The 20,803-nt window shown below is 38.8% G+C and overlaps 1 protein-coding gene and 1 long non-coding RNA gene across 2 annotated transcripts; one reads left to right on the top strand and one right to left on the bottom strand.

Annotated features, from left to right (window-relative positions):
- Positions 1 to 874: 874 nt before the first annotated feature.
- LOC146380756 (uncharacterized) lies at positions 875 to 13,248 on the top strand. Its single transcript, XM_084940117.1, has 4 exons — positions 875 to 1,102; positions 3,164 to 3,269; positions 6,399 to 7,079; positions 8,801 to 13,248. The coding sequence occupies exons 2-4, from the start codon at positions 3,252 to 3,254 to the stop codon at positions 9,428 to 9,430; spliced, it is 1,329 nt and encodes a 442-aa protein (XP_084796243.1). The 5' UTR covers positions 875 to 1,102; positions 3,164 to 3,251; the 3' UTR covers positions 9,431 to 13,248.
- On the bottom strand, positions 12,189 to 20,023 carry LOC146380757 (uncharacterized). The gene is made up of 5 exons (XR_014801367.1): positions 19,863 to 20,023; positions 16,429 to 16,581; positions 15,909 to 16,013; positions 14,430 to 14,498; positions 12,189 to 14,323 (listed from the first exon to the last, which is right to left on the bottom strand). It is a non-coding gene; the product is annotated as an uncharacterized LOC146380757 (long non-coding RNA).
- Positions 20,024 to 20,803: the final 780 nt, after the last annotated feature.

The following is a 20,803-nucleotide window of genomic DNA, read 5'->3' on the forward strand; positions in this document are numbered from 1 at the left end:
GAAAAATAAAATGTAGAAAGATGTGATGTGTCTTTGTTTTTTCTGAATAATTACACACTGCTTAAAATTAATTGCAGTATAATTATTTATTTATTTCTTCCTCTGTAAGAAACTGACTTTCTGTCCCTTTGTTCTCGTGTACCTAAGTAATTGTGGGTAATGTCTTGATGCATGCTCAATCATCCAGGTAAGGAAATCCCAGAAGATGATTCTGTTCATCTGGACGTAGCGTTTTCAGTGGGACAAACGTTTCGTCACTCATCCAACAGACTTCTTCAGTCTCAGCTGACTGCAGGTTTCTCCAATCTTATAAACACTACATTTGCATAATGAATAATGAAGGCTGTTAATCTTTAGCATGCAAAGTGTCATGACCACTGATCACTAAATCCACTATTGGAGTGTACATTGTCCGCTCCATTTCTAGCTGAATGCATCACATTTACTTCTTCACATTTTGTACCAGAAGATTTACCAGCCTTTAGAAGACAGTGGTCCCGAACCAGAAATGGTAAAGTCGCTGTGTATAAGAGCAAGGATATTTTATACAGTGGCTTGCAAAAGTATTCGGCCCCCTTAAACTTTTCCACATTTTGTCACATTACAGCCACAATCATGAATCAATTTGATTGGAATTCCACCATAACAAATAAGCAAAACATAAACATTGACTTTGGCTCTTACAGATACCAAAGCTGTTACGGCTCTGCTAATCACAGTTCAATCAAGTTCACTTCTCCATCCCTGAGGGATCCTCTTGGTCATACCGTATTTTAATAAGAAGAATCGGATTTGATATTCTCTGCATGCTCATTGGATAGGAGCCTGTCAATCACAAATTATTAGCCAATGAGCAAGCCGTTTCACAGCCAGATCCGTGCTTCCAAAGTTACGTGGGTTTTCTATCACCAAGATGGCGACCGCGAAAACGCTCATCCCGATGCTTTCAAACGGCTTCAGAAAACAGCGCATGGCGTCACCTGTAGCTACGATCGCACCAGACAACCGCGTGAACCACGTGGGTCTCTGCTCCGTTTCCTGTGTTTGGAAAGAGTTCCAGCTTCATCACGGAGTTTCTCTCGGTTTGTGGGCTCATCTAAAGGTAAGCACCGAGCCCGAGCTAACTTTACTGTGAGTTCAGTTCATGTTGAGTTTAGCTCCCGAATGAGGTCTTCTGCTGCTCTCCTCGGTGTCTGTTCGAAGTTTATTGTTTGACTGCGCGTTTGCTCGCAGAAGCTTGGAGCAGAAAAGTCTTTTCATTGTCCCTGCAGCTGTTTTTCTGCATGCACCAAACCTCCACAGGCTCATTTCTATTTGAAGTGATAACAGGAAATGGATGAGAGTGATCTGCTGCAGTATCAGGGTCACAATAAACTTTATTGTCCAGCTGCTGTGGATGAACACATGAGAGGAAGTGAACTCCTAAAATGATCTGCAGACAGCAGTGAGAGTGATGAGGAGAGAAAAGAGGAGAATAGAGATACCAGCAACAACACATAGGACAAAACACAACCTGCTGGAGACAAAAAGAAAGACATGCACCGGTGACTGCGGTCTGTGTGTTGAGGCCAGGAGAAAATTAGGCTTAAGCTGAAATTGGGGAACTCGGCTATCTATACTCCAAAAGCCAGGGAGGTTGTTTGCAGGGGAGTTACTAAATTTTTAAAAGCCAACTTGGAAATATCATATTTTTACTTGACAGCAGCAGGTGTTAAAATTATTGGTCATATTTTGTGGCAGGATGCCTAAATAACATTAAATGTTTAAATGTGTCCATTTTAAAGTTTCAGAGCTCTACTGGACAGCTGTGAGGTTACAAATGAAGAGCGTGTTATGTGCAACAATGTAGCAATTTTACTGTTACACTTTGATTCTCTTTACAGACTTGTCATCTGCATTGTATCATCATCTGATAAGGTCTCTTATTAGAGTATTGTGCACTCATAGTGGTCATTTTGTGCAAAGACAGAGTCACGTGATGCCCGACATGCCTGTTTTTGTGAGCATGTACAGAGCTTGGAGTAAAAGCCCAGCTTAACAGAGGAAGCTGATATTCACTGTTTCTATGTAGCTAGCTACACAAATGTGGTTAATGTTTGCAAACATGCTGTCTTTTAGGCTATATCAGAATCAGAACGACTTTATTTATCCCCAAGGAGCAATTAATAAAGCCTCACATAGAAGCTGCAACTCCACTGAGCATGTGCATGTGTTTGTGCATGTCCGCCAGACTCAGGGAGATGCACCAATGTGCTATGGGAGGGGTGAGATGGGACAGAAGACACACCGAGTTTAATAATAACAAAGAATGCAGCAGTGACACATTAACACATGTGGATTAAAAAAAGAGGTCTGTAAAGACGTGCTCATTGCATCATAGGAAGGCCTTAGCAGCATGAGCCTGTTGCAGCATAACTAATGAAGCATTCAGGGTCACTTGATCCAACATTAACTATAAGTTTTATTAAACAGGAGAATTTTATTTTTAAGTAAGTTTTTTGTTATTCGAGTTTTTATTTGGGAAATACAGGCATGAATGCACTTTTGGTTCATCATTTTAAAGTAACAAAACCGAGAAGGAAAGAAATGTCTGTGCCTTGTCGTACAATGGGTACACTAAAGTTTGACTTGCAAAAAACTGTTTCAGGCTAAAAAGTTCTATGGTTCAAAAAAACCTATGAAAAGCACTTTTTTATACTTGTGTTAGGTTTTGTATAGAAATGACACAAAATTCAATCTCGGGCTAAATGTGATGTAAAAAGTTTACACTGACATCCATCTTGATCAAAGATGAGTGTTGTGAAGCTTATCTCAAAAGTAGAATCTGCCTACCAAATACAACTGGGAGCTAGTTCTGCAGCAGAGAGGGGCAACAGGAGGTTGAAAGCTGAAGTCTCTGCCTCCCATTCTACTTTCAAATATCATAAGAACGACAAGTAAACATGCAGTCTGATAGCAAAGTGGTCTGCAGTGGAAACATGGTATTTTGAGGTCATTAAGATGGGGCCGGATTATTCAAGACCTTGTATGCGAGGAGGAAGATTTAAAATTCACTTCTTGATTTAACAGAGCGTCAGTGAAGGGAAGCCAGTGTAGTATTCTCTCTCTTTGTAGTCCCTCTCAGTAGTCTCGTTGTCTAATAAAAATCTGTTCTTTGTCCCAGCTGATCAGCAGGAGGAGAAGAGTCTGACGGAGCAGCAGAGAAAGATTTTCAGCTATTTGGTCTCAGCTGACTCACTACAAAGGAAACAATGAGTTTCACAGAAAAGGTGAGAAAAATATCAGTTTCTCTGTTGTTGAATCTGGGTGCACTTCATCGGCTCCCAAATCTAAACTGGGAGCTGGTTCCACATCGGCTGCTGTGTGTTAGCCCCAGGCTACACATTCATACCTATACAAACAAGAATCAAGTTAATAGATGAAATAAGAAGATCACACATTAACAGGACACTAAAATAGCAGATTAAGAAAATTGAAATTCATATTAAACCCCCAAATTTTAAATGTAATAATTTCCCATTTAAACATAATCTGATCTACAAACATCTCAGAGTGACAGCCCTGGTCTTTATGAGAAATATTGTGAAGTCATTAAAGCTCCCATTTCGACAATATCATAGGATTAAAACAGTGGAGCGCCACCCAACAGCTCTCAGCTGATTGTGAAGTAGTCAGACTCGAACGTCAAGGAAGGTGGTAGGGAAGCAGACTATGCAGACATTTTAGGTTTCCAAGGTGAGCAATTTATTTACAGTGAACTTAATTTAATGTAACTTAACAAAACTTCCCCCCCCCCCCCAATAAACTCTATTAACACCTCAACATAACATGGATCTGGTAACACAGCTCACCTCTCCTCTCTCCTGCGTCTGGTAGAGACTGGCTTTAAATAGGGCTATCAATTTTCCTCCAATTGCCCAGCCAGTACCACTCACTCAACTGAGGGATCTAAAACTCTACACAGATTATCCAAAAAACACAAAACCTCTACACACTTCTAATATGCACATTTACACAACTAAATGGCAGTATTAACAAAAGGAAAAACATTCAACAAATCCCTTTAAACCTTAACACAAACAAAAAGAAGCATCTCTCTGGAAAAAGAAACCCCTCCACTTGGTTTAACCTGATGATGTCATGTGTGACATGAACAGGACTTTAAAATGAGGAAATGCCAGGCAGGCGTTTCCCCACACCTGACCCTCATGATGACTGAAAAGACAAACAAAGTAAGTATGAACAAATGACTTAATCTGTAACATAATAAAGTATAAAGAAACGTAACTTAGTATTTGTCTTAATTTGCAGAATGTTTGATTTGCCGGCAACAAAACGCTTACACAAACAAACCTGGGATAGTGAGTGAAGCAATGTTACTTGACAAATAGCAAATCATAGCAAATACATAGAAACAGAATAATGTGTACAATGTGCAAAAAAAAAAGGTAAACACATATGGGACAAATGGAGAGCATTGCAACTGCTCCTCCACTTTGTCACACTGATCAGCAATGAAATATGACTAGAAGTAGAGAAAATAAACAGGATAGTCGCTGGATACGTTTTCATGGTCCAGTATTGTTCTGATTTTCTATTTTCCCCTCCCTCTGGCAGTCAGGTAATTTTCTGGGTATTGAGATTGAGTTTGTAGCATTGTGATAATCCTGCTTTAATCAGCTTCACTCTACTAATTACTGCTTGTTCTGGGTGGGGATGAGAAACATAAGACAGATGATATTTACCACTTTTAGCTGCTTCTTTGTCATAAGGGGTCTGGTATAGTTTTAATTAGAGATGGACCGATCCGATATTACGTATCGGTATCGGTCCGATACTGACCCAAATTACTGGATCGGATATCGGCGAGAAATAAAAAATGTAATCCGATCCATTAAATATCAGAAAAGCACCTCACAAAACTTGCTACACAGCGTAACTCGGCTCATAACCGTAGCACGTTGCAGCAGTATGCATCACGTGATAGAGCAGCTGTGTGTATTTGTAGCTTCGCTACCAAACCAGCATTTCATCTCCGAGGAAGTTATCCCAGAGAGAAGTAAAGCAAGTGTGTAAGTTCATCTCTGAATGTTTGTAAAGCATTTTAGCGTTAAGCTTAACAACCGATATATGGAGCTACTGCCTCTCTCTCTCTCTCTCCTGCTGCTACTTCAATCGTGAAACTGCTTAATGATCAGCTGATCGGCTTTTCTGTCGTGAGTCCGTCTCTCTTCTTAGTTTTTGGCCCACTTCTCACCAGAAAGAGGAAACCAGCGGCTGAACAACAGCAGCACTATTAAGCTTGATAAGCTGTTGTTAGAATTTATTTAATATTACTTTCTACACCAGGATCTTTTTCTACGTAGCTGACGCTGGTAACTGTGCAGGGGCGGATCTAGCAAAGTTTAGCCAGGGGGGCCGATAGGGCATGAACAGGGAAAAGGGGGCACAAAGACATACTTTTCTTTCTTATTCTCATTTAAAATGTCTAGCTTTTAATAAATAATTATCTGAATCTTACACCCAAAGTTTTAATCTGATGTAAAATATATAGTAGTCCATTACTGTATATAGTAACTGTTAAGTCTAATATACCCTAGTAAGCTATACTACTTTGGGAAGATACCATCTGTGCAGTCTGCAATTCTGTTGAAGAAAGATGTTGAATCTATTTAATTATTCTTGAAAAATAATTTATTTCTGTGCATTTTTCCCCCTGCATCAAATTAAATTTGATTACATCGATTAAGCATCATGAGGTGGAGGGTGGTTCCCTATTTTTTTTTTTTTGCTGGGAGTTTGCAACCCTATTAGTTAGGTTGCTTAATATTTCTGCTAAGTACTCTTTAAAATACCAGAATAGGGAGGATGGAGTAGGTTTAAGTTTATTAGATTGATTGGTTTTGCTGAACTATGAAATATTTTGGGCGCAGTGTATTTTTTACATACAGGTATAACAGAATAGCTTTAGTGTTGTTATTTATTTAAAGTTGAGTATAAACTTATACAAAATGCAGCAAGATATTAAAAAAAACATTTATTGATTAAAAAACACTATCGGATTCATATCGGTATCGGCAGATATCCAAATTTATGATATCGGTATCGGACATAAAAAAGTGGTATCGTGCCATCTCTAGTTTTAATTAATATCTCAATCTAAACACTAGGTATAGCCATTTACAAATATTCTAATGGTTAAGTTATGGAAAAATGAATAATTGATAGTAAAGTATGCTCCTGTCACCAGAAGGTTGGGGTAATCCACAAGGTATTTGGCAACTGCCATGATTCAACATCAGGTTTAAAGCTCGTGTTAATGGAGGAAGTTTGAAGGTTCAGCTTATTCCACGACTGCATTTCACTCACTGCCTGTGTTTGTATCTCTGTCACTGCAGGACCAACATGGAGCGAGAAGTCAGCGCTCTCAGGAGGCCGACAAACCTCACAGAAGAAAGAGAGAGAAAACATACACCTGTGACGATTGTGGGAAAGGTTTTACCTGGAAGGTCTCATTAAAAAAACATCAAGTCATTCACACTGGAGAGAGACCGTTTAGCTGTGACTTGTGTGGAAAGTCTTTTAGACAGCCTGGAAGTTTAAAAAGACACCAGCTCATTCATAGTGGAGTTAAAGAACATACTTGCAATCAGTGTGGGAAGTGTTTCTCTCGGAAAGAAGGGTTGGAAGAGCACAAACGTATCCACAGTGGCGTTAAACAGTACAGCTGTGATCAGTGTGGTAAAGTCTTTGCTCACCGTAGCGGCTTATGGACTCATCAAGTTGCCCACTCTGGAATTAAGGCATACAGCTGTGAGGTTTGTGGAAAAACCTTCAGTCAAGTAGGGCACCGAAATGCACACCTACGCATTCACACCAAAGAAGATGTGTACTACTGTGAACAGTGTGGAAAAGTGTTTATGACAAACAGAGACTTAAAAATCCACAAATTCACTCACACTGGAGAGAGACCTTATAAATGTGACGTGTGCGATAAGGCTTTTAAAGATCCAAGTTCCCTCAAAGCGCACCAACAGATCCACACCAGGAAGAAACTCTACAAGTGCAGTTACTGTGAGGTATGTATTTACATTTTTATCTTGTAGTTTTAGTGTTTGAACAATTCTGCTTATTAAATTTTGTTACAATATTAGCAACTATGCTGTATGTACAGGAGATTCATCACATTTCAATATCATTTTTTTGTTTTGTTTCTTTCATGATTAGGTCAAAAAATAAACCTTTATGTAACTGTATTATTTAATGGCACTTTCATGGTATTAAAAGATTATTTCTGTAAAAATGTGGCTGTATGTGAGTTTACAGTTACTCATTTTCTGTCTGGTCTACATAGAATAAAAAGAATTGTAGTGTCATTATAAAGATATAAGACTTAAAAAAACAACCACAACTAAATAGTCTACTCACAAGTAGGCTGTTTGCCTGTGATGCCACTGCTGGTTGTTAACATTAATGTTTTCATAACACTTCCATTACAGCTGGTAAGTGGGCCTTAGAAACTGTCCACAACTAAACTTTTGAGGCACAAATTCTTCTGTCTCTGTTCAAAACACATTTTAGTTATCTTTGACTCACCTGAGGGATTTACTATGAGGGAAGTTCAACCACTGTCAGAGATCCAGTCAAGTTTTCTGCTTCAGCTTCTGTACGAGGTCATATAAAAAATGTCAACCATAAAAAGATCCCCATGAGTGCCACCTAATCTTATGGAAGACATTGTCCGATGATGATAAAGTGGTGAAATATAAAGAAAATAAAAGTGTAACACTAAATTGCTACATAATTGTAAAAATATTAGATTAATATTGCAAAAAAACATTAAGTTTGTTATTTCAAGTGACAATTTTAGAGTAACGGTGCATTCACGCCCCTCACTGGTCGTGTGCGCATTCGCACCTCGAAGCACGTCCAAAGCGAACTGGTCACGCTTTAAAATATGCAATTTTCACACCCGTGAAGCGGAAATGTGGGAGGAAGTAGTGCCAGACGGTATGTTTGCAAGATGGCAGCTGTCGATCTAGCGTTTGAAGAGAGGGTCTCCCTTCTCTATTCACTGTGGAGAGCAGAGCAGCGGCGTAAAGGACGCTTTACACATTAGTCATTACAAAAATTTATTTGAGACAATATTAAGATGCTCAAACTGAAAAACATTAAACATGAATATATAAAATATAACTATTTACAGAGAGACAGGAATAAAAAGGACCCAGCTTAAAGTGGAAGAGCCTCAGGGAGAAGGAGGAGAAAAATAAGAACATTGTTTCTGCCCTGGAGGCCCCTGATAGGTTTTCGCGGCGCGACTTGACGCTGGAGTTCAGATTTTTCCAACTCAAGCGGTAGACGCAATAAGCGGGAATGCACAAAATGCACCACACAAACTGCAGTGCGTATTTTACTTCGCGCTTCAAATGCATCAGTCAGGCTACTCGTTTGCGTGAATCAGGCAGAAAAGTGTTTTTTGCGACGCAAATCTGCTTCTGAAGCTTCACGCGACCCCCAGTCGCGCTTCATCACGCTCCTCCATTGACTTTACATGTTAACCTGAAGCTCTGGTCGCTTCTAATGCGTTCGGTGTGAACGCAGTAGTTGAAAGTACATGAGTGTTATTGTTGTATTCTTTTTGGTATACCTACAATAACTATATTTTACTTTTTAGTTATCACTGACACAGTAAAATGTAACTGGACATTGGCAGAGATTCTCTTAAATTCAGGCAACCTTCAGGAAAAAGATTTTGAAGAAATTCCCTGACTCTGACTGTGTTTGTGTCTTTGTTTAGAAGCAGAGCGACACAGATGGATCCAGTTCTCAACCCTGTCATCACTGTGGTGGTGGGAAAGCGTTTCGTTGTGACATTTGTGGAAAAACTTTCAATTGGCAAAGGAGCCCAAAAATACATCTACGTAGACACACTGGACACAAACTCAAGTACTGCAAAGAATGTGGTAAAGGCTTCCCCACAGCAGGCGAATTAAAGCGCCATGAACTCATTCACAGTGGCATTAAAACGAACCTCTGTGACCAGTGTGGGTCATCCTTCACCACTGCAGGTGAGCTTAAAGCTCATAAACGAGTCCACACAGGAGAGAAACCATACAAGTGCAGACACTGTGACAGAAGCTTCTCTCGTGCAAATACTCGTAATGATCACGAACGTACACACATTGAAGGAAACTTCAGCTGTGACCAGTGTGACAAGAGCTTCAAGAATCTCAGTTCATACTCCAAACACAAACGATCGCACGCTGCAAATAAGCTATTTCATTGTGACCAATGTGCAAAACCATTCACTTCATTATCTGCTCTGACCAAACATCTGCATGATCATGCAGGACTAAAATCATTGCTGCCATTGGATCACAACGAATCTGAACAGACAGAAAGAACCTCTTCTGCATCAGAAACCTGATCAGGCTCCACATAGTTCTGACTGTTTACCCCTGTAAAGAGTCAGCTAATGTCACACCTGGTTCTTATGACATAGCTATGACTTTTGGACTGGCAGTGATACTCTTTGTATTTAATAAGTAGCAACCATTGAAAACTACAGACATTCACCACCAACAGGAGGTGCCATATGGGTTTAGTGCTATTTGGACCAGGTGGTAGTCAGAGGCCCTGGCGTTCTGAGCTGTGGCATACATGACTAACCATGGGACCAGTATAATTTTAAATTTGAACTAGACCTGGGCTGTACTTCTGTGTAATACTTATTTACAGTGGTGGCCCGCAGAAGTAAAAGCCTTTGTCCCAACAATCAGTTTACTCCCTTTGAGCAAGTGCTTTGGCCACAGTGGGAAGGAAAAAGTCCCTTTTATGAAGGGAGCTGGGATGAAGAAGAGACATAAACATGCTGTGGAAGAGAACCAAAGATTAATGAAAGTTTTTCATTTTAAGATGGATGAGATGCTCATTGGAAACCAAATGTACCTACAAATAATCGAATCTATCCTGAACCTGAAGCCATTCGATATTTTATTTTGATAAATATGGCAGCACTGAGACTCATTTCCTGACTCATTTTTTTTCTTTTTCAGTTAATTCAAATGATTTAATCTTTTAGTTTTGGTTTCTAATTTAGGCTCAGTTCGTTTCATGTAACCTTGCCCACATGTTAGTTTGTATTCAATGCATTTTTATCTTGTGCTCCAGCTGTTAAATCTAGCGAATGTTTAACTGTTAGCTATATTTAATTAACTTTAAAGTTTGTCTTATTAAATGTTTCGGTGTGAAAAATAAAGAAATAATCTTATATTATCGTTACAGCCATTAGAGCCATCCTACAATCCTACACTCAATCCTGCTTATGTTGGTGACTTTATTTCACTCAAGGTCACTTTAAATCACTCATACTGTAAACTGTAAAGCTGCTACGTTGGTCATTTTAAACCGCTTCAAGGTCACTTTAAATCACAATTCTAAATTGTAAAGTTAGACTGAAATTAACCCTTTTTACCTCAAAGTGTATATTTACTCCCCTTACCTTAGTCTTATAGTGTATATTTATTCCTACTCTTCCTATATTAATTGTTGTTCTTTTTGCACTGAATGGAACTGGAGCCTCGTCGTCTCATCTCTATATACTGTACTGTATATAGCAGAGATGACAATAAAGTTTACTTTCGCTTTAAAACGAAAAACTATTTCAATGTCTTTTGCTCTATAAACGTGTCTCATGCAGTCTGGTTCGCCTCGAGGTCAATCCAAAATTCTCCATTGATTAGTGCATTGGGGCTTTTGATGCAGTAACTGAAACTAGCACGGTTAACAGTGAAAACCTTGTGAATCTATGATGTATCCATATCAAACATGTAGTCCTAATCCGCCCTTGGTCCAGCATCTGTAGTTTGGTTTCACCAGGTTGAGGAGGTTTGGCCTTTTTCTCATCTTTTTGATCTGTAAACAGGAGCCTGACAGACAAGTGATGGAAAAAGGTTTGAAAACCAACTCTGTCTCATGCATGTGTTGTTGGTGTCTATTGACATACAGTAAACATTTTTTGTGTCTTAGATAAAAGAGTTCAATCCAAAGTTAAAGCAAGATTCAAGTCCATAAATTATGAAATAACTGATGGTGAAATAAAATTTACTAGAGCTCAGAGTAGAACTTATAAAGCCATAATGTGGTGTGAAGATAAATAAATAAATAAATAAATAAACGAAGTTCCATAACCAAGATCTATGCCAGGGGTGTCCAAAACCTGGCCTCAAGGGCCGGTGTCCTGCAGGTTTTAGATGTATCTTTGATCCAGCACAGCTGATTTAAATGGCTAAATTACCTTCTCAATATTTCTTGAAGTTCTCCAGAGGCCTGGTAATGAAACAATCATTTGAATCAGGTGTGTTGACCCAGGGTGAGATCTAAAACCTGCAGGTCATTGACCCTTGAGGCCTGGAGTGTGCTGCCAGCTAAATCTAAGCTTTATCACTCTGACTTTCCCACGCTGTCAAACTCTTTGTGTTATCACTGGTCTAGTTCCGCCTTCACCAGACCAATCAGCATTCATGCCCCATACTTTAAATCTAACCTTGCATCTGCCATTGGCCTTTACAGACGCCTTTGTGCAACCCACCCCCTCCTCTTCTTTGCCCCTCTTCACTCAGGCTCCATATAAACCACCTTCGTCTCCACCATCAGGATCTAGGCTCTGGGGGGTCCTACTCTAATCCCTTTCACAGCTGGGGTCCGTTCTGCCAAGACAGACCATCGGAGGCTAACTGCCAAACACGTCTATCTAAATTATGTTCATCGATAATTCTGTCTTTGACAGAAAAAGGAACAGAAATCCTATAAAGTGAGATTAAATGTGTGTCACATTGTCAGTAGTTGGTGCCTGTACATATTTCCTCTTCCTGTTGAAGAAAGGTGTAAATCCTCCTTCATTAAGACTTTCTGTGAATCAAGTCAAATGTAGTCATGATGATCTCTAAGGTTGCAGTACAGCAAACCTGGAACAAATGCAAACTGGATTATGGTGAACCTTAAACTCACATTTTAAGATTATAGTCTTTTTACAGCATTTTTACAGCTGTTATTTTAAAAGATTTATTGCAGAAAATTCAGTATTTTTTACTCCTTTACATTTGTTTGACAGCTTTAGTTATTTTCCAAATCAAATTTAACCCAACATCCTGACTCATCGACTCATCTACTGTTGAAAACATGTCTTACTTTAATCAAAAACTCTTTATGCTGTTTCATTCAGTTGAATAACAGAAAACAAAAACTACAGCTCATACAACTGCTCTCATAGCTTACTCAGGTTTAAAAAAATTACAAATTTCAACTTAAGGAGAGAAAGAGTTAAAAAAAAAATGTTTTTAAAAAAACACTACCATAAGAAAAACCTCACTGGTGTTAACAAAATTGAACAAAACATTGTGATGCACAACACACATACTCAGTCCCACCGTCGATAATTTCTTCAGTTCAGTCGATACTTTTCCAGATACAAAATCTGCACATTAGATTTCCACAGTTGAAATTTTGTGCCCAGCATTAGTTTTGAAGTGTTTGATGATGTAAAGATGGTGGCAGCAGACGGGTGTGCCACAAGGCCATATTAATGTCGAGTGCAACACTTTCATCTTTTCATTACTGCTGATTAGTTGCTAAATGTGTTTATTGCTGGAATTTCAGCTAACAGAGCACAAATGAGAAAAAAATATTACTTGTAGGATTTTTATCCCCCAAGATCATAAGGAATTGTATGTAATTTCACAAAACAAATAGATTAACACCTGAATTGATGTGAGTAACAGAGTTCAGGTATTTGCAGTGTTTCCTTTCACTGCATGCTTCTCTGTGACGTCTCTGACTGAAGTGGGGGCAATCAATAGTTTCTTTATGTGCTGATGGAGACTCAGCTGGTGTTTCAAATGTCCTCTTTAGTCTCTTTTCAAACTCCAGGTCTGAAAGGTGAAGCCAATACAAAGTGCCCTAAACCTATATTTTTTCTCGCTGGCCACCAGGGGGTGATAGTTATGGTTGCAAAAAAAAAAATTAAGCTCCTGCGTAAATATCTGTCTGCCTGGACCTCTGTAAATTGTTTCCTGGTGAGTTCATGGGCTGATTTGCTCATTTCAGGTCATAGTGAATGAAACATTAGGCCAGGTTTGTGGACTTTAAGCTCAGACAAATGGGAGGTTGCATCATAAATTCTGTGCCAAGTGATGTGGACCCATCTGTTTTGGGACTTCTGTGGAAATAAAGGAGCAGCTGAAAGCGTCTATTAGTTCAACTTTTTACATTTTAGAACTAAACGGTTTTAGCTTATTTTGAGCCACCTATCACACTGGCTATGCCAAACTTGCTTTGTGCACTCCTGTGGTAAGCAAACACCGGTATCATGTGTGTGTATAAGTTAATGGATATTTTTCACTGGAAAAACAACTTAATGAAGAAAAATAATCACATCAGTGAAACAAAAAGGTAAAAATATGGAAGGAAATATTTTTCTTATTGGAAATTAATTCCAAATGAAGTATAAACAAAAACAGAATGGTTTTTCTCTGGCAAAAAATGCGGATTATTCGACCACTGAAAGTCATCCCCAACAAATTCCCTTGTTTTTGAGAAAACCAACAGCAGCCAGCTGTTAATGGAAAAAACCCACCCCCACCCCCCAGGTTTGTTTAAATGTTTGTGGAATCTGTTAACATGAGCAAAAGTGTAAAGTGAAGACAAAAATACTCGACTACAAGCACAGCTGGTGCTTTTCGGGGAAGAGATGTCCCAGATTTTCACCGGCACACTCTCTCTCTCTGTTGCTCTTTACATATGTGACAGAAGTCATAACTACAATAAAAATTGTTAACACGGGGGCTTTAGCAAACTAGAAGTTACCTACACTTGATTCCAGTTGTATCTGTACAGACCCTTAAAAAGCTTTAATGTTGAGACTATACAATGTTACATAACACACCGGGATGCCATTTGTACTTTCTTCAGTTTAAAAGCAATGACTTACACCTAAAGACATATGCAGAAGAGAGAATCCCACAGTTACATTTGAACTGTTTCAGCTGAGTTTGGGTTGTGGTCCAGCATAAAAGCTGTGCTAAATCAATCCATCTGCTCTGAAGGCACCTTGGAAAATAAGGTTCAACAGCAGTCCTCACTTTCTGACGTGATTTAAATAATAATCTTCAAAGTTTGAAGAGCTTTGAATCATTAACATGACTTCAAGGCAGGTGAGTTGGAAGAATTGTGGTCCAATAACTTCAGTTTGGATCCAAGGTTTTCCATCGAGGGAACACCTTTCTAGGATTCGTGACTATTCTCCAGCTGATAATGTCATAACCTGTGGAATATACTTCCATTATCCATGTGTCACCAAAGAAAAGGATGAGTATAACTTGATGGTATAAGGAATACGGTAAAAACTGATCAAAGAAAAGGTATCTTACTTTAATGCTGAGGGTGGAGTCTAGAATTTTACGTCCAGTCCTTTACTGTTGGTTCTCACGCAAGCATTTCTAAAAATACATTTTTAAAAAAGAAGCCAAGTGTTTATGAACTCTCAACAGTGCAAGGCTACAAAACACAAACCATCAGCTCATCTCACTTGCAGAAGTACAAATAAAAGTAAAGATGGCTAATATGTGATTGCTATTGTGAAATATTAAAAATAATAAAAGTCAAGTGACAGAGGGGAGCAAGGTAGAAAGTTGATGATGCATGGAGCAAGGATATTGAAAGTGGATGAGTAAATACCTGGGGTCAAACATTCAAAGCACCAAACAATGAACAAGAGAGGTGAAGAAGAGAGCGTGGGGAGGGTGAAGCAAGTGGAGATGAGTGTTAGGGGTCATTTGTAAAATAAGGAAGCAGCAACAGTGCAAGGGAAGGTTTACAAGATGGTAGTACGGTCTGCTATGATGTGTATTTTACAGATGGTGGTAGTAACAAAAAGGCAAGAGGATGGACAGGATTAGAAATGAGTGAGAAACAGAGAAAAAATTAGAGAGGTGGGGCTGAGATGGTTTGCACATGTGCAGAAGATGGAAAGTGAATATACTGGCCAAAGCATGCTGAAGATGGAGCTGCCAGGAAAGGAGTAACACCTCATGGATGAAGGTCGTAAAGGAGGACAGTGGGCTGGTGTGACAAACAAGGATGGTAAAGAAAGGGTGAAATGGAGGCAGATGACTAACATAAAATCTTATCCTGAGTAAAACACAGAATGAAGGTACTTGAAGTAATAAAAGTTAAGATGTATTAATATGTATGCAGCGTAGTTATGTAGTGGCAGATCATTTGTGATTTATAGTGGAGACAAAGTTTAAAAAATTAGTTTGTAAATGTCCGTCGGGTGTAGTGGTTAACAAATTCACTTGGCAAGCAAACAGTATGTGGGTCAGTTCCAGCCTTGGGGTAACTGCTGAATCAAACATGTTGAACTACTTGCTGAGGCACCGGAAGCAGTTTCTTTAATTCAAATGTGAATATCTCTGCTAAATGTTTGTGTGTAAACAACACATATGATTTTAGGCCAAAAAAACCATTTTACTTTTTTCCATTTCATACATTTTGGATGTCAGGTTGTACAAGAGTAGTGCACATGTTGGGCCAGCTGTTTTTCCTTGCTTCTAGTTTTTAATATTACAGTAAGAGAGAGGACTTAAAGGGAGGATGCAGATGCAGGCCAAATAAGGTGATGTGAGGTAGACGCAGAGAGAGAACAAACAGATGATCTAACAATATGTGAGCGAAGATGAGATTTTATACACAAACGGGGCACATTGAAGCCACGTGAAAGCATCGAGACCAGGGAGACAATCAAAGAGGAGTACAGTCAGATCGAAGATGATCAGGAAACTCTCAGAGACAGGGCTTTAAGCATAGGAGCTGCTGTTCACTGCGTATTTATGGGTAATCAAGCTTACTTGACGATTTTATTCTCCAAGTTAAAGTTTATCAGGTCTTGGTTGTGATTCATCAGCAGATAAAGAATCGTGGAAAACTGCACCGCATCCATCTGCAGGACATCACTGAAAGACAGGGTCAGTCTGTCAGTTCGGTTTAAAGAGACAAATGTAGTGTAGCTGCGGGCCAAGTAAAGAAGAAGTGTGCCTCATTTCTTTAAAATTATAATTTCTTTTACGGCAGCCATGCGTCAATGTGTAAACAGTTGGAGATTTGAAAGATGAACATAGTGAGTGCAAAAGTGCTAGAAAATGTAAATCTGAATTCATATGCCAAACATACTTCAACAATTACTGTATTTATTCACATGACTGGTTGGTATTTACACAAAAATCCATTATAAGATAAATAAGGATTATAATGAGCTGTGAATCATGCAAAGCTACCCTGATACCATCTCTGAATAAAAACACCCTTAAGGAAGAACACATGGAACAATAAGCTTGTTACAGTAACATTAAGTTGTTACATGGGTCTCACTTTGTAGGTTTGTGGTGATGGCTGAAGTCTGCACTGATGAGGCACTCTGTGAAACTAGAGCAGCTGGTCGCTCCCGTCTCTGGTATGTGCTGATCTGTGATGCTTCCAAGATGGCATCCATCACAGGGCCTCATTTTGGCACAGCCAGAAAACCTGAACGAGATCAGCAAGACGAACAAAGGTGCGTTCAGTAAAACTGTGGCTCACTGGCAGAGGGCCAGGCGGATGATTTAAATCAGTAAGAATACCACAGCGTGGAAACACGTCATTACAAGCATATGATCTGCACTGATGATGTTAATCACATAATATCATTGGGTCACTGCCTCCTCAGTATGTGGATACGTGCAAAATGTCCCATTACCTGTTCATATAAACAATTTCAATTAAAAAAAAGTTGTCTTTTGTTTATCTATTTCCTGTAGCGATTAATATTTTATAATAATATTTGAATATTTAATACTAATAATATAATAATATTTTATATTTTAATGATAATAACATTTCAATAACAACATAATAATTTTTTAAAATCTTTTATCACTTGCTTACACAGTTTGTAAGTCTGTGTGCTTAAACTGAACTGAAACTGAACATCTCTATAAATAGTAACACAAAGACTTCACTACTCTCAATCTTACAATAACAGACTCAGGAGGGTTTTTTTTACCTTCCTGGATGATGTCATGCAAACATGGCACACAAGAACACATTAACCCGGTGCAGAGGATTTAACATTTAAGAGGCTGGTTTCCTTTTTTAACATTTGTACAGTGAACCTGAGCGCCAGTTTTTTAAGTGATGCATTCATGCAGAAACTTCTAAGAACAGCTTCTCATTTACTCAGAAGAGTTTGTCAGCGTACCAATCTCAACGTCAGTCACCACAAGTTGCTTTATATTGTAAGGTAGACCCTACAATAATACATACAAAGAAAAACCCAACCATCATATGACCCCCTGATTGTTAAATCAGATATATATGTACACATTTTTTGTGTAAATACTGTTTGAAGTTATGCCAACAGTTTCCTCTTGTGTTTGAGAAGTCTTCTAACATTGGTTTAATTTAATAATGAGATGAAATATCATGAACTAAAATGCGTCAAAAACACAAATCACTGATTAAGTTATTAACAAAACCCAGCTCTCAGACTGAATCCCTCTATACATGGTAGCATTTCTGTTACACCACTATCGCTCAAATGGTCTTAGATCATCAGGTCGGTCCTTCTGGTTGTTTAAGGGTTAAATATAAAAGCTTAAGTCATCAACAACATCCTTTAAATCGCTTCTAAACACAAAAACCCCAAACCTTTTGTAGACTTGCAATGCCACTTATTTATTGCCCTTATATTATTGTTATTATGGTAATAATATTAATCACTTTATATTATAAACAAAGATGCTTACACTGTAACACTTGAAGCACATTTTATTGATTCTTATCTACAGGCCAGTACTTTGCATGCCTGCACTTTGTTGTACTGTGTTTGGTTACTCAAGCAAACGGAGCTCTTTCTCCACCACGGCTCACGTAACACATAAAAAGCGCTAAACAAATAAACACGCCTAGCTTCTTTTCCTTTGTCATTCAGACTTTATGTAAATTCTCTGTGTTTGTCCAGCTTTAGTAATCGTATCCTCTACTGTTTGAAATTTTACACTCTAAAGCACTTTTTACATATATTCCACAATGCACATAAAAGGCTTAAGGAAACATTTGCAGGTGTTCCAGTGTCCATCGTTCTGTGTGGGAAAGAAAATGTCAGCCCTGACGACTTTAGTTTTGAAGAAATAAACAATAGTAACATAAAACATGCACGATGGGTCACCTTGGTGGGGAATATTTTCTAAACTGCTGTAATGTTGCATTTAGTCCACTCCAGGCTGAGTTAAATAAAAAAACAGAGCTGATCAAGCAGAAGTCTGTGCTGTGAAGCCAGATGTGGGGATTAGAAAGATAAGAAGATACTGTCCCCACGTAGTGCACAGATCCGAATATTGGGAGCACTTTGTTTTACTAGTAATCTGAGATCTCATTCCGACACACATGACACGCATAAAAAATGATGAACAATTAAATATATTCTGTCTACTTTTTAAAAGGTGTATTTTATAACGTATTATATTACCAACTAGGTATTGGTTATGGATGACCTCTGGTTAACAAGCATTTTTCATGAGGGTATTTTGAACATGTGGCTCTTGCTCACTGTGATTTCGGAAAAGCATACGGGGTGACTATTTTCACATGAATGTTTTTCAAGCAAAAGAAAACTGAAAAAAGAAAATGCAACAGTAATTCAGCTGTGAGGATTTTCTGCTTGGGGTGCTTTGGAGAGCAGGTCATCTGCTAATCCTTGGCTGCTGCTGTCTCCATTCTTATGCCTACTAAGTGTCCTTGGGCAAGATAGTATAGGAACCACGCGCGCGCACACACACACACACACACACACACACACACACACACACACACACACACACACACACACACACACACACACACACACACACAAATCCCAAATAACTTTGAAATCCAATCCAAGCCTGACAGCTGTTCACAACTTTGACTGATCTTCTTTACTATTTCCTAACACTTAAAGACCAAACAACTACTTGTTTCATAAGGAAGAATAACCAAATTAAAGCTCTAGTCTGGAGATTTGTCATGCAGAGATATAGTGGGGTTCTGTCTGGAGAGGTCAGCCCCTGCTTTTGATTTTTGAGTTGTCTCTCGTGCAGCCTGAGCAAGTCGAAGCTACACCTACACAGGTCCCAACTAATCAATGTTTGGAAAATAGCATCACTGTTCTTAAAGATCTTAGTGCAAAGATAATAAGACCTGAATTTTTGAAAACAAGCCTGAAGTTTTTATCTTTAACTGATAAAAACTAACAAGAAAAACAGATTTTTAAGATGAGCTTTATTTCTCACATTTTTTCCTGTTTGTTGTCCACTTAATATACAGCCCTGAAACAGGGAACCTGCTGCCAACACTGTCTCTGTATTGTGAATGGACTCATAGCCCTCAGCTGGTGTATTGAGCTGGAATCCACAGTCATGTAACACACGAGGATAAGTTACAGTCAGTGAGGCGTGATAAGGAAAACAAACCCTGGGTTGTTAAAAGTGCTTTGTTGTACGGGGCTCTGCATCAGGTCATTTCTCACACAATGCAGTGTGCCAGTTTTATACGTGTTTTTCTCTCTATTGCTTTTCCTTGACACACATGATATTCACATACTACAACATTGTAGATTTGTACTGACAGATTATCCAAAAATACCTGACACTTACTCATGAGGTCAGAGCTTCTCGGCCCCAGGTGTGTTTTGCTGATAATCCAGCCTCAGTAAAACACGCAATAAAAATAACAACAAAACCTGCTTCTTTCTGCCTGATTGTGATCTGGATTGCAGCAAGTCAACTTACCCTCTGGTGTTGTCTGGACTTCAGCTTCTCCTCTGACATCACAAAGCGAAATCAGAAATGTCTTCAGTGTTTCACTGCCATCAGCTCTGCTCAGCTAAGAAAAAACTGGTTTGTTGACACTTGAGATTCTTGATCATTTGCCAGATTATCTTTGCCTCAACGCCACTCCCACAGTGCTTGTACAGAAGGTAGAATTTCAATGTGGAAATCAGCCAAGTCTCCTCCTCTGATAGGCCTCAGTCTGTGCCAATGAAAACAGGTATGCTGACGTTAAGAGAACTTTCCATTTGTTACATCAGAGAGAGAGAAAAATGATCTGTCACACGCCTAACAAAACTTTGTAGAATTGTTTTTCTTTTTTTATAAAATGAAAAGTAGAATTTCCAGGTTTTGGAGACCCAAACCTTTTCTTTGAAACTTTGAAACAACAGATGTGAAAATACAACCATAAATCTGTGCCAAAATACGTGGAACAAAAACACAATACACTCATGCACAATAAATCAATCAATACATTAAATAAACATAAGAAATTCCAGTGGACAGTTTCTCTCTGGGAAATGAAAAAGAACAAGTAAGGAAACTTATATCAAGAATATCAAACATCTTATTCATCGTCACAGGAAGTGCTGACGTTTCATCTGTTTAGTGCGTCACAGAGTCTGGACTCAACACACATTGTTTTACCCACAGCCTGTACAAAAGATTGCATTGTGTTTTCAATCACACAAATACAGGATTCTTCAAAACCCACAAATATTTGTCCAAACAGGCAACAAATATTTCGAGAAGGAGTTAGATAACCAACAGCTGGAATCCAATTAGAATAATGCATTTCCTTCAAGCCCTTGCCCCCTTCCCTCTGTATCTGTTCTGCCGACATGGCAGAAGTGACTTCGGGAGAATCTGTAGTCCACAGGAAAATCCCAGTTCGTACATAG

This window comes from Perissodus microlepis, chromosome 9, assembly GCF_051167445.1.
Source record: "Perissodus microlepis isolate ML-2025 ecotype Zambia chromosome 9, ASM5116744v1, whole genome shotgun sequence".
Taxonomy (NCBI): Eukaryota; Metazoa; Chordata; class Actinopteri; order Cichliformes; family Cichlidae; genus Perissodus; species Perissodus microlepis.